Source organism: Sinocyclocheilus anshuiensis, unplaced genomic scaffold, assembly GCF_001515605.1.
Source record: "Sinocyclocheilus anshuiensis isolate Anshui unplaced genomic scaffold, SAMN03320099.WGS_v1.1 scaffold292, whole genome shotgun sequence".
Taxonomy (NCBI): Eukaryota; Metazoa; Chordata; class Actinopteri; order Cypriniformes; family Cyprinidae; genus Sinocyclocheilus; species Sinocyclocheilus anshuiensis.
This window is the reverse complement of record NW_015555757.1, coordinates 245,908-260,647: the sequence shown is the minus strand read 5'-3', so window position 1 is coordinate 260,647 and position 14,740 is coordinate 245,908. Positions and strand designations below refer to the sequence as shown.

The 14,740-nt window shown below is 34.8% G+C and overlaps 2 protein-coding genes across 3 annotated transcripts in view; both read right to left on the bottom strand.

The window, feature by feature from the left end:
* Positions 1–2,767: 2,767 nt before the first annotated feature.
* Positions 2,768–5,348, bottom strand: LOC107673937 (uncharacterized). The gene is made up of 4 exons (XM_016467770.1): positions 4,875–5,348; positions 3,941–4,158; positions 3,498–3,657; positions 2,768–3,202 (listed from the first exon to the last, which is right to left on the bottom strand). Exons 1-4 carry the CDS (start codon positions 5,128–5,130, stop codon positions 2,976–2,978), a joined length of 861 nt encoding a protein of 286 aa, XP_016323256.1. The 5' UTR covers positions 5,131–5,348; the 3' UTR covers positions 2,768–2,975.
* Positions 5,349–7,121: 1,773 nt separating this feature from the next.
* LOC107673935 (sodium/potassium/calcium exchanger 3-like) overlaps positions 7,122–14,740 on the bottom strand; it is an 85,819-nt gene continuing 78,200 nt past the window's right edge. Inside the window, exons 12-18 of one of the 2 annotated variants that reach the window (XM_016467769.1) lie at positions 14,180–14,260; positions 13,442–13,709; positions 13,099–13,265; positions 12,888–13,002; positions 11,792–11,904; positions 10,815–10,880; positions 7,122–10,730 (exon numbers count right to left, since the gene is read on the bottom strand). In XM_016467769.1, the coding sequence (XP_016323255.1) occupies positions 10,581–10,730; positions 10,815–10,880; positions 11,792–11,904; positions 12,888–13,002; positions 13,099–13,265; positions 13,442–13,709; positions 14,180–14,260 (960 nt within the window). In that variant the 3' untranslated portion in view covers positions 7,122–10,580. The remainder of the gene's footprint in view (positions 10,731–10,814; positions 10,881–11,791; positions 11,905–12,887; positions 13,003–13,098; positions 13,266–13,441; positions 13,710–14,179; positions 14,261–14,740) is intronic. The other variant, XM_016467768.1, reaches the window with a different exon arrangement.

Sequence of the window (14,740 nt, the reverse complement as noted above, 5' to 3'; positions counted from 1 at the left end):
CACACACACACACACACACACACACACACACACACACACACACACACACACACACACTTGTTTTAGGGGATGCCAAAATTTGGCAAAAATATTACAACCTGTTCTGATGTAATTAACTCCTCAAAAAACTTCTTGAAATCATTGTGGTTATGAGAACAGTACACTGAAGCTACTAGCTTGACCCCTAAACTAAGTTTACTTCCCTCTTTTTTAGAGTTCACAAAGGAGCATATAGGAGGAAGTGCATGCAGTTTTCCAAAGCAAATATGTGACCCTGGACCACAAACCCAGTCATAAGTAGCACGTTCGTAGCAATAGCCAAAAATGGGTCAAAATTATCGATTTTTCCTTTATGCCAAAAATCATTAGGATATTAAGTAAAGATCATGTTCCATGAAGATATTTTGTAAATTTCCTACCGTAAATATATCAAGCATGTATTATAATTATTAATATGAATTGCTAAGGACTTCATTTGGACAACTTTAAAGGCGATTTTCTCAATATTTTGATTTTTTTTGCACCCTCAGATTCCAGATTTTTAAATAGTTGTATATCGGCCAAATATTGTCCTAACAAACCATACATCAATGGAAAGCTTATTTATTCAGCTTTCAGATAATGTCTAAATCTACATTTTTAAAAAATTGACCCTTATCACAAATTATATAATCTTTCACATGAAATTTTGCATCAAAACTTTCAAATAAAATGCAGATTATTCTAAAAATACAAAAACACACTGTTCACCTGTACTACAGTTTTTTTTTTTCTTGGGTACATAATTACCATCTACCATTCACATAAACCCTAAGCTGACTTATGCTCATGACAGAATTTTGATACCGATAAAGTCTAGACATATAGCTCAGTTTTTTTTTCCAGATCTTGACAAATTGGACTTTCCAAGAGACCATTCTTAAAACTTTACAACAATGACATTCAACAACATATCACGTTACATTTGTTTCCAATAGCAAATTTTTAACCACAGTAACCTGTATAATACCATTACCTGCTGGCAACAACAACAACTGTTTTGATTCATGTCCACAAATTGCAAGTGATAGCTACTAAACAGAAGTCACCAAAGTATCAAACTATCCTTACCAGTGTTGTTAACCAAACATATTTAAAACATTACTATCACAGGTAATTAAGTGTTAATAAAATATAACTACTAAAATAAACAAAAACTTATAATATATGCTCCAAGCTGTTGCAACCAACAATTTAAGAACTTTTATTTGAACAAGTAACCTAACACACACACACACACACACACACACACACACACACACACACACACACACACAAACGCTTTAAATGTACTTCAAGACTAAGCTGAGATCGAAAACCAAAACACACGCAGCAGACTTACGCTAATAAACAGTGCGTGGGACTCACCTCGACAGGTCGAAACCAAAACACCCGCTAGCAAAAGCGCAGTTAAGCATTTATAAGACCTGGATGATGTTTCTCCAAAGGCTCAGTTGCTGTTAACAGTTTTAGATGTTCCTACATGACCGAGTCGAGGTTGTTTCCTTGTACTTCGCATGAAAGACTCATAGCTGTGTTAAAGCATGCGACCTCTCCTGGCAAAACAAACTCCAGGAGGAGAACAAAAGTTGATGTGCACGTGTCATGTTCACGTCACGTGCTCCAGCTGGGAACGTCTCTGGAAGAGAAAAGCCTTTGTTATACCACCAACCATTGATGTTACTCAGAGAGGAACATGAAAGAACCGGAAAGACAGTGGAAAACTTAGGACCGAAGCTGCACAAAACGAAACAATTAAGGAAACGACCTGGTGGGCTAATATCTCTAAAGTTTCAATATTTCAATCCCTCGAATTACTTATTAAAGCAAAGAAACCAAAGCAAAAACTATTAAAATAACACTTGTTTTTATTATATTACAAATATTCGGTTAACTGTCATTGCTAATCAAGATGTAATTTTGTCAAATTATGCAAAAGGTGTTATAGGCCTGAGATATGATGGAAATTACACTAAAAATTACAAATAGGCTATGACAAACTCACATGGTGCATGTATATGCACTCTTGCACATTGGTGGTTAACAAATTAAACACTATAGTGAGTATATATATCCTATTTATTTTTGCATTTATATATTTACATGGAGAACATGGACATGGATTCCAAAGCTGAAGATTTTGTTAAATCATCTTGTACTTTTGTAACATGAAGTAAATTTCAAGTAAATGTGTCACAAAAATGGAAACTATATATACTATATGTCTATAAACATAAAACACTCAAATAACACAAATGAAAAAGTCCACCACAGAAAAAGTTCATGGATAAATTGTTTGTTTTTAATGTGTTTTTATACAGTATGTCAGGAAGCAAGAGTTCTTAGAAAACTGTTGGAAAACTGTTCACATTGCCAAAGATACCACCGAGTAAGTGCATTTAACTACGTTATTGAGCCAAGTCATTAATTTACATTTAAGAAATGTAATTTTCTTCTACAGCAATCTCAAAATGTTCTGTGTTGTAACACTTATGAACTCTTTAATGTTTGAAATTGAAAGTCTGATGTCCATTTATTGTCAAACATAATGACATTAAAATACACAAAACATTCTTAACAATTCCCAGCTTGCAAAATGTATTGCAAAATTTAAAAATTGAAATACATTGCCATCAGCGTTTAAAACAAAACATATTACAACATAATTAAAATAAAATTGCAGGGGCAAAATAATCATTATAACAGAATTATTTACATTTGCCCATTACTTTTTTAAAGATTAATGCTGTAATTTGAAAATCTGCAAATTATTTCCATAACAACAGTATATTTTAACTTAAAGAAAGCTAAGCAAATATTATAGTAGAAAGAGTGTAATATGGAAAAAAAAAATATATATTTGAAAGCCAATCCTTCACACTCTCTTCATTCAATGATTTCACTTTACTTGTCTTTGGATACAACACTTAGTGTAATTATATTGTCACCTGAATCTCACCAGAATCCAGCTGGTTATGGTTAAGCTGGTTATGATCTTCCACAGTACTGTCATATTTGGGACAGATGAACTCAACAGGTTTCCAATGCGGTCTTCGTCCACTTCCTCTTTGTCGGAAAGGGGCAAACCGCAACCATTTCTTCACTACATCAGCAAACTGATGGTGTGTGGCCTCCTTTCCTACAGGTGTCCTCTTCAAGGCACCTGCAGAGAACAGAGTTAAAACAATCTTTCACATGAGGATCCTAAAAATATTGTCCTTTAAAGTGATAGTGGCCTGAAGTGAGACCCTTGAGCAAGGCACCAAACCCCCAACTGCTCCCTGGGCTCCGCAGCAAAAATGGCTACCCACTGCTCCGGGTGTGTGTTCACGGTGTGTGTGTGTTCACTACACTTCACATACTTGGCTACACATCACTTACTTCACTTCATTTCACTAAAGTCAGTGATAAACCTAAAGATGCAATTGCACTGAAACATGATTTTAATGACTGCTTACGAAATAAAACACCCTGCAGTCTGGTGTTTCTGAAGCTCCTTTTCTGTCCTCTGCCAACCCAGTTGAGCTCTGAGCCCACACTGAAAGAGAGAACAGCGTGCATAAGACGCCGGACCGCATCATCTACCGTAGTTCCGCCCATCCGTGAGAGGTGTGACACCTATGAAATAAAAATCAAAATATGAAGAAATATTCAGTACAGGTAAAGAAGGGAACAGTGTTACCAGAAAAGGTTTTTAGAAAGCAGTAAAAAACTAGAAACACAAGCAAACAATATTGTTCTAAACTGTTCTGAACTATTATTTTGGACTCAGATAAACAACTACCTCCATAAAATGTAAACTTCCTGTCCTGATTGAGGTTTACAAACTAACTTAACCTATTATTACATGCACTGCAGTAATTGTAGATTGTAGAGTAGATTCACAGTAATACTTTTTTACCATTCTCTTCTGAGCTTCAGCATCCTCTAAATGCTGCTCCGTTTCATCGAGCTGTTCCATTGTTCGCAGTGGCAGATCTATGTCAAGCGGCTCGTCTTCCTCCTCACACACCTGTCCATGAATCCTGGCCTGCAGGTCTTTCAGAACTTCCCACTGCCTCTGTTGCTCCTCCTTGATCTCAATTAGGAGCGATATGATTTGTCTATGGGCTGCTGCCTCTGTAGTTGTAAAAAATATAAAATTTAGAGAAGACTTACAGAAGACTAAAGGAATAGTTCACCCAAAAATGAAAAATTGCTGAAAATGTACTCCGCCTCAGGCCATACATAACATATAAGTTTGTTGTGATGTTTTTATCAGCTGGATGAACTCTCATTCTGAGGGCACCCATTCACTGCAGATCCATTTGTGAGCAAGTGATGTAATGTTACATTTCTCCAAATCTGTTCCAATAAAGAAACAAACTGTACTGTGAGTACTTAGCAAATTTTCATTTTTGGGTGAATTATTCCTTTCAAATTAAGCACTGATATCAAATCTGCTGCATCAGTTTCATTTGTGGAAAACAATGTTGCCAATAATAATAACGATGGTGGTGGCTTGTTTCCTAAATAACATTGCTGATAATTGTCAAAGGGTTTTATTAATATACATTTTTTATATGTCATTTATCATATTATCAGTCCTGAATTGTTTAGCACATCAACACGTTTAAAAAAAACTATTAACGTTAGCGATTTTTTTATTTGTATGTTTAATAAAATGATACCTAATCAACTAACTATCAACTAATACCAACTTTATCATAAAACTTAGTCTCAATTCAGAAACACAACCTGACAAAGTGTCATAATGATAGAAGGGAAGGTATGTGTAAGTCCGTTTCAAGGGAAACGTGATAATTTTTAATCTTTTGACTTTACAGTAACGTTACCTGATGATGAAGACGCGTCCTCGCGCATCAACTTTCTCGCCACTCCTGCAGGATTGAAGGACTGTGAATCCGCGCTGAAATTCACCTCGGCCCGCCCCGGGATGCCTTCTGCGCTTCTGCTCAGGTCTCCTGGCATAGAGTCCTCTTCAGACACAGCTGAGCGTCTCTGTGCCATGTCTGCCATGTGTTTACTTACTAAACCCTCCGCCCGGCGGTTTATGGTCCAGTTCACACGACTGACACTGTTTGGGTCCATTTATGTGGATGTATTTCTTCACTTACTAACAGCACTTTATGCGAAATTAAATCCTTTAACACGCATCTCTTGATAAACACTGCGATATGTGCGAGAAATATGCGGAAATGGTTATCAAGCTGTCCCCAGCCAGCGCACGTATCACGTTACACAAACGTCATAGCAACGTTGGCAGAACGTTGGGGATTTTGAATGAACTACAATCCCCACAAGCACAGCGGCCCGGTGACGTCACCCATTGCTGACAAGAGCGCAGTTACATTTACTTAAATCTCGACTTTTCCAATTTTGTTAACAAATATTTATATCCAAACTTTTGTATAACCCCAAAAATGTTGTTTTTTGGTTACTCTTTGAATTTAGACCCTTCTCACTGTAAATTTATTATTAATCTATTGCTATATCTTGCTAAATTTTACATTCATAAGTGTAAATTTTCAAAGAAAACTCCCTACTTTTTTATTTTCAGGAAAGATTTTGATGTGTATGTAAACTCTTTAAGAAACTCTAATAATTCTATTGCATGTAAGACTCTTTCATGGTGTAAGTCTTATAAGCTAACATAGTATGCTTTAGAGTATTGTTTGTAACCCTTATTGTCTTTTGTTCTTACTTGTCTTTGTAATTGTATTTGCTGTTCTTCTATTGCATAATAAAAAATAAAAAAAAACATTTACTTAAATCTCATTTTTGACTGAAGTACATCTGTGTAAATAATAAACCATAAAAGAGTATAATTTTGTACGACTATTAATGCTGATTACTATTATTATAATTCATTTATCTTTTTTTTGTGTTATTTGTGAAATATGGAAAAGCTGTAATTGTTGTAAATTAACCATGTAAATATTACTAAAAATAAACACATTTATTATTTTGTTATTCAGTTGTAAAGTTAAATATTAAAACATTTAAACTGCAGTAGATTAAGTTAGAATTAGTTTAAATATGCATTCTAAACTAAAGGATAGCTCTTTCTTTCTTTTACACACTCACTGATCCATGTTTTCATTTCAATGTCAGTGTGATCACAAATACAGTGAAACATGCAATCACAGACTGTGGAGGACACTCAAAGTGATTCTCACTATTTTAAAGCCTCATGAATCATATTGAAGGATCTAAGGATTCATTATAGCAAACTACAACAAAATTCATTGTAGTGTTGTGTTTTATTTCTTTAATATTTAGTTATTCTACATTTACTAATTCATGTATATAATCATTTATCATATAAGCATTTTTTATTTAATTTAATCATGTAATCATATATAATAATCATTTAAACCATTTATATATTAATTTCAATTATTCATTTATTGATTAGACATGTATATAATATTATTTTATATGATTTTCCCATTGTTGTTTAGTCTAATGTTTGTGTGGTTTCAAGGGATATTTGTGTTCATGAGTACAGAGATAAGAGAATGTTTCCATTTCAAGGTTTTTAACATCACAGGATGTTGTTGTTAAGCAGTAATTTTCCATTGCTGTTGCTTGTGGTATAACACTTGTTGGATTTGTGTTAGTTTAGACTTAACATTAAAATATACGGAACAAAGGTTATTCAATAAACTCTGCTTCTTTTTATCATCATTACTTCATCTCCTGCTTCTGCTCTTCTTTGGCTTTACTCTGTTAATACAGTTTTGGGTACCAGAGACAAGACTTGCTATTAACGGATTTTGGGTATTAGACAACTTTGCGGACTAGTTGTTTTGTTATCAGACAAAACAGTTATTTTCTGACAGGATCTAGTGTCCGGGGTTGGATCTGATATTTCTGGCGGGGAGGCATAATCTAATAATGTTTTGCTTTAAAATCAACTGATATCACCACTGGTATGGTTTGAGGTTTAAAAAATTGTATCTCCCTAAAGAAATTGCATTTATTAGATGCCTTTATACAGTGAAACCAACGTGTATACAGTATTTATGCATGCCATTATGGCTGAAATGACAATAAGCAAACAATAGTGTTTACCTCAGCAAAGATCATTTTAATTATGCTCAAGTAGCAAAAATGTACTCTGATATACAACTGAAACACCTGAACAAAATATTTTAGTACATAAAACCAACCACCATTCTTTTTATGATTCCTGAAATGCAGAAGACATCAGTCACTCAGAATGAAATGTCTAATTTATGCTTTCATTGGAGAATCAAAAGCCCAGCAGTTTTCCATTGAAAAAAAAAAAGAAAACAAAGAAAACATGCAATAATCTAAGAGGTCTAATTCCACTGCTGTCTGTCCAGTGCTCAACAATGTGTAATACTAATGAACATAAATAATTCCTTATTTTAAAATATCCCATGCGATTTAGCAAACCAGGGGTGTTTAATCAAACCCTCAACACAACAACAACAAAAACAAAATAAACAAATAAAGGACCCAAACATTGTATCTATGAAAATATAATATAACCGATATACAGGCAAAGACAAAAAAACATGAAGACATTTTCACGTATGTATAATTATGTACATCAGCAACGCATCACCCTATAAAAGTCACATTTTTGATTCAAATATGCCTGATTCCATAAAGAAATATCAGCAGACAAGAACAGGAAATATGAGGGAAACTTGTCTAATTGTGGGCTAATTGGTTGTGCATGCCCTCATTATTATTGTTATTATTATATTTGTGCATACAAATGAGCAGCAGCGCTTTGATTTCCAGAAGTGATGATCATTGAATCTTTAGATTAGTCTGGCTGATATTACAACTATAAACATAGGCATTAATGTACCACAATCAAAGCAGCAGTTTTCGTAGATTTTAGAACATTAAGAGTTGCAGTGAAAGCCAATTTAGTTGCATCTCAAAGCCTCTTTTTTTTTACTATCCTTAATATTGAGCATAGAGTGCACAAACTCTGTTAAACCTTACTGAAATATTTAAGTAGCATATATACGACTCAAAGAATGTGATGTTTCATGTTTAGGATTTACAAGAAAAAATACAAACACAGTAATTAATTAATCTAAACATTATTGCATTTCCTGAACAAAACTTGCATTAAACCCTGCCTTCCCGATGTTTTTCTTATAATACCCTGCTTTACGAAGAAGAAAATAATAGACTAACAATCTTCAGCATCCAAACACAGCTTGTACGCTCTACTTGGATTACACCTAGCTTATATTATCAGGAATATCACATTGCTTAAACCCTAGACCTGCTGTTGCATTTTTGGAAAGTAAACTAGGCCTCAATGTCTATTACGAGTGATACAGAAAACGAAATGTCCATATTTGCTAATATGCTACGCCAAACCTAGAGAAAAAAATATCCAAGTAGCAAAAATGTACTCTGATATCTGAATAATATCTGAATTATTCACTGTATAATATTTTTTTACATCATTGAAAAGAATGCCTTTAAACATGATTTTAAACATGCTAAGAGTACTCTGACGGTAAGCTGACAAATTTGTTTTATGATCTAAAGAATACATATATGCAGATTAACTTGAAGCACACTCGACAGACTTTTAAAAGCAGAAAACATTTCTAAACATTTTGCGTTACAAAATACAAAGTTACTTTTGTGATAAAAATACTTTGCCGCAATACTCTTTCAGATATGTTTCTAAGTCATCTAAATTCTATTCTTAAAATATGACAAACAATTAGACACTCAGTATCAACCAGTGCGTAAAACACTAAATTTCCCTGCAATGTGCCTTCAGACTAGAAAACCTGCATGAAGTTGCTAACTAGACTAAAACAGTCCATAGAATCGCTACTTTGTCAGCTCACTAAAAACCTCTGTTAGGAGAAAAAGTTGCATCCACATATTGTGCCACAGTTAAAAGCTTACAGCTGTGATGCATTATGGCGGTGTCTTTTTCAAATCCCCAGAACCAGAAGCATACAAAACAAAGTATTTAAATAGTCATTCTAAAAGAAGGGCAAGAAATGAGCCCCGGACACATCAGCATAAAGAACTTCTGAAAAAATCCATATTATTCACTGCATCCTTGGAAATTAATTCTGATCCTTGTTCTGCTGAGAAAAAAAAAATCCTTGATAAACTCTAAGATTAGAGCGGCATGCTAAGAGAAAAATGACTTCACCCTTTTCTAGAGCAAATTTACATCTACGATTTGACTTTGAAACAGTCTTATCAACGTTACATAGACGTTAGCTTCATTTTACCAGGACACGCTCCTGCTAATCAGCTTCTTAGGTTTGTGGCTGACTCACTCCATTCACTCTAAACAGGGATCTTAAACGTCAAAACAGTTAAGTATAAAATATATATATATATATATATATTTATATATTTTCCCTTACTTGCCTGCCAATGTTTTGAGTGTTCAAAAATTCTTTACAATTATCTCTGATGTCATGTCACACCGATATCAAATAGTAGAAACTGTTTTACACATCAATTCAAAGGTGCATCTAAAAGGGTGCAGAATATTCAGCGATGAAGGAGAAGGAATCCAGTAGAAAAGGCTGACACATAAGCTCTGAAGGACAAAACGGCGTAGCCTGGCTGAAACTCTTCTTTGGGACAGCTGTGGGTTGGTTTTGTTTCAGTACGTCATAGGAAAGTAATGTGTATAAATAGTGTTCAATAAATTAATAAATAAACCTTTCTCTGTTTCAGTATATACAGAGTGTTAAAGACAAAAGAAAGTTCATAAACACATTTATAGAAACCCCATGTATCACACAAGAGTATTGTCTCACTGAACATAAATATGTTGGTAGTAGCGTTCCAACATGTATCTCCACACAGGCACAAACAAATGCCCGCTGTCTCTCTAAAAGCGACAGTTTTTTGACTGAAATTGGATCTGATCTTAAACCTTTCGTTTTATTACCTCCTCTGCACCGTAAACGTATTCTCACTGGAAAAACGTAGACACTAATGACCCTGATGTCCGGATCAATCTTGTGATGTGAAGGTGAATTGCCCAAATTTAAAAGAGGACTGCTCACAAGTATTTCCTAGAGGTCACCAGTAGCTTTCAGCAAAATAATGAACCCTCATAAATCTATCATTTTACTGATATGAATAAGTCCAGCCTCTCCTTCAGTCAATTAGCAGCTAACAAAACAAATGCCATCATAAAATACATTAACATCATATTCTTTAAATATGTAATATGCAAAATATATAAAAAAAGGTATTCACATCAAACCAGGCAGTAGTCATCTTTTCCCATGTTCCTGTCCCGTTAGAACAGTCTATATATCAGTCAACAGGACCATTCTTCACACACATCCTCTCTCTCCTCTTGTAACACCACAGACCCAGAGACTCTGTCAATATTGCACCCATTGGAAAGAAAAGAGAGGATCAATAGAGGATCAGCTAGATCAGTAAATAAATATTCCATCAGAACGAGAGCCGGTCTGCTTCTGATCGAGGACTTGTGCCATTGTCCTCACAAGGTCAAGGAGGGAGGGCCAAGAAAAGGAACCGTCTCATTCCTCGCGGCAGGTGGGCAGATTGACGAAGGTGAATATGTTGAACTCGATGAGGATGGAGAAACACAGGAAGACAGCGTACATCAGCAAACAAACGAAACCCAAACGCTTGTCCAGTTTCCACTTGTTCAAATGTACACCGAGAACCTGAGAGGGAAAGAAAGGGTAGAGGGTGAGAGGTGGATTCAAATGACATTTTGAAAAAAGTGCATTTAAATGCTTCTCACATACCGTGAGAAACACAGATGCCAGCAGCAGCACAACTGAGAAAATCAGGCCTTTACTGTTCAGGTGAATCTGGAAAGAAAAAATATGTTAGAACTTTTAGAATGTAGAACATGTATGTAACAAGTATATAAATAAATACAGCAAATTATTTCAAACAAAGCCCAATGTTTATCCTACGGAGACTCAAAATGTGTATTCAATTTAGGCCAGAGGTAGACAAACATATACAGACTCTTGAATGACTATTTTCTTTTTGTGTCATTTTTTGTGCCTGCTTCCTGACATGTCACTAATGCAAAATATTTTTCATTTTCAATATCATCTGTTATTGGATATTTAATTGTTTATACTTTTTTATATTTAGATATGTTTGACATCATGTAACACTCAATTAAAGCTGGTCTTTAAAAACACTAATAATTTAAAAAGACTGATAAATGTAATCTTGAGCAAATCTCAAAATGAATAGCCATTTTTCAAACTTATTTAGACAAAATAGTATAGACTTTTACTAACGGCCATTCATTCATTATTGGGTATAACATAAAAATAATTGGCAGTGGCAGCACATCCCTAATATTCTAAAACCATTTACCTTACACTAACAAACAAGAAACCATTACTATAATATTATGTTTATATTGATATGCAATTTTTAAAAAATATATATATGTTATTAAGAGCTGCAATCAAAAGACTTGTTCTTAAAGATATGTTTTGTTCACAATTTTTACTTGATTCAAATATTGTAGATTATATTAAAATATTAAGTCATTTTGAACCACTGCTCTAAAACGATCTTACCTAATGGGCTACTGCTACTGACAGGTTCTGAGTGCTATTACAAAAGCACAAAACCATCTACAAACAATAATCAAACAAAGAACACTGATTTTTCATTATTTCTATGTCAATGCTTTTTAAGCATTTACCAAACAAATCATTAAACAATAATCTCTATTACAACATTTTCCACTTACTGTGGAGCCATAGTCGATGGCTAAAGTCTGGAGGGTCCAGGGAAGACCAAGCCCAATCAGGATATCAAACACATTACTACCAATAGAGTTAGAAACCGCCATGTCACCCATTCCTGAAAAAGATAGAGAGACCGTTGAGACTAAAACTGAAACTAATATACTAATACTTTCATTTCTGCTTCAGTCTTAAATGAGGAATTGACTGCTGACAAGATGGGCTTTCAATAAAACTTGGTTGCCTATGCAGTACAAACTCTTAAAAAAACAAAAAATCAGTGCTACATGAAAAAACAGAACAAAAAGGCCTGTGGTGTTCCCTTTTGTCACAAACTTCAAAACCCATAATGCACTTTTCTGTATAAATCGCGTTTCAAATGGTGCGTTCAAGTCATGTCGGATAGATTCTATTTACGAGTTGAACAATCGATGGATGCAACGTCTGTAGTTGACGGTAAATTTTTGTTTAAATTGATAGTTTAGTTGTCCTATAAACTTAAATTGGTCATGTTCTTGTTACGCAGCTAGTTAATGAAATCCAAGTAAAAAAATGCAGACCCTGTTGTATTTTCTTGTAATTTATTAAAAGAAGGTACACCGCCATCTTGCGCCGACTAAACTGACTTGAACGCACCTGACGTCGTAATTACGACTTGTCAACTCGTAAGTACGAACGTCCCAGGAGGACTTGAATGCAGCAAAACTCCCGCCCAAACTTCCGAAGGCCCAATCAACCATAACGACACGCCCCGTTTTTATAGCATTAAATTACTAGCTAAAATCAAACTTATCACAAAAACGAACAATTGAACATATATCAGCGTGATAACAACTACCTTAAATGACCAAAACGGAAAATCATTCGGAAAATTGTATTGGAAGTGTAATTTATTGTTTTATTTTGACTCAAGTCCCATTCGTTTACATGGAGAGGGCGGGGTTTATGACCTGTACTGCAGCCAGCTACCAGGGGGCGATCAACGAGCCCGCAGCTTCACTTTTCAGGACGTGTGAGGCACACCCAAATTTAATCATTTAATTGGGCAAATGATAATAAATAATAATGCTAGAGCATGAAGAAATATTAATTTGTTCCTACCTTGCCGTGCAACAATTAAACTGGCCAAACAGTCAGGAACGCTGGTGCCAGCAGCCAAGAAAGTTATGCCCATGATGACATCAGGGATGCCCATTGTGTAACCGATCACTGTGACCTGCCACGAGAGTGTCAACAGGTCACTGAACGTTTGTAGAAAATAATTAATACGTTTAAGAATTTCTAAAGTTAATATATGTGAGGAAAGTCTTACCATCCAAACCATGATGTAAGAGAAGAAAGCAATCCAGAGGGTGGAGATGATGAACGAGACCATATACCAGCGCTCCCAGCGAGGCGTGGAACAGTTGGGCACGGTGAGGAACAGCAGCAGACTCAGTGGCCAGGCCAGCAGCCACTTTAGCTTATTAAAGCCTCCACCTGCACATGATCAGGACATCATTTGAGTCATTAGTCTTTTAACAGACACTTTCATTCAAAGCAGTTTACAGTACACCTCCTGTCAGGAACACTTACTGTTTATGGACAACCAGAATTTAACCTAAAATTATTTACAATAATCAATATTTTTTATCAATCGTCTGTAATAATTGTACCGGGGCAGCGGAATGGTACATAGGGTCCTTCGTTGTCATCTTCCTCCTCTTCCTCTTCCTCATCGTTCTCATTGTTTTCATTGTCCTCGTTTTCGGTGTCAGTGCCAGCTTCAGCTCCTCCCCTGTCGTCATCATGGTGACCCCCCTTTCGCCCGTTCAGGCCTCGGTCCGGTCCTGCCAGCCCATTCTCCACCCCACACTTTCCTGGGATCTTTACGGTCACCTCTGAGTCCCCATTACTGAAACGACTGTTTATCAGACGCTGCCTCTGCAGAAACACAAACACACACATTAGTCAAGTTAACAAACAGAATAATAAATATTTCAGTCTGTAATACAGATAAAATGAATAACCCCTTAAGGTAATTGTGACTTTATTTCTCACAACTGTGTGATGTTTACATATTTATACCCCAATTGTGACTTTATTTCTTATTTTAACCTTATCTCACAATTACCATTTTTTCTTTCTTTTAGATTCTTTCTATTCATCAAAGCATCTTGAAAACTGTATCACTGTTTCAAAAAATTTTATTCAAATAGAAAACAGTTGTTTTAATATTGTAATAAAAATAATATGTAATAATATTTCATGAGAGAGTTCTTTCAAAAACATTTCAAAACCTACAAAATTTAGCTGTACTTTTGTTTAACATTGTATGGAATCTAGATATGCATCTAGTTTTGTGTTTGACATAACTGTATTTGTAAAATTGTGCATGTGTTTGTGTGACTGACCTCTGTAATAAGCATTCTGGAGGCCATTGTGAGGCGTGTGCGAGGGGAGAAGTGACTGGTGATCATGATTCTCATTCCGGCCTCAGAGAAGGAAAACTGTATCACTGTTTCAAAAAATTTTAAGCAGTACAACTGTTTTCAACACTGATAATAAGAAATGTTTCTTGAGCACCCCATCAGCATATGAGAATGATTTCTGAAGGATCGTGTGACACTGAAGACCCAGTGTTATTTTTAATAAATGATTATAGTTTTTATTAATATTATGTAAGTTTGTTTTTTAATTTTCTGTTTCCATTTTAAATTTTTTTTATAAAGTTTTATTGATTTTGTTGTGTGTTTTTGCCATTTAAAAAAAAATGTCTATATATATTTTTTAGTACTTAGTTATGTTAATTAAACCAAAAAAAAAAGAAATATTAATTTATTTCAGGTAAGGAAAATAGTTTTTTTTTATGGTTTTAGTTTTAGTTTTAATTTTAGTTTAAGTCGACAATAATAACACTGTGAAGATTGGAGCTTTGCCATCGCAGGAATAAATATATATATTTTAAATATATA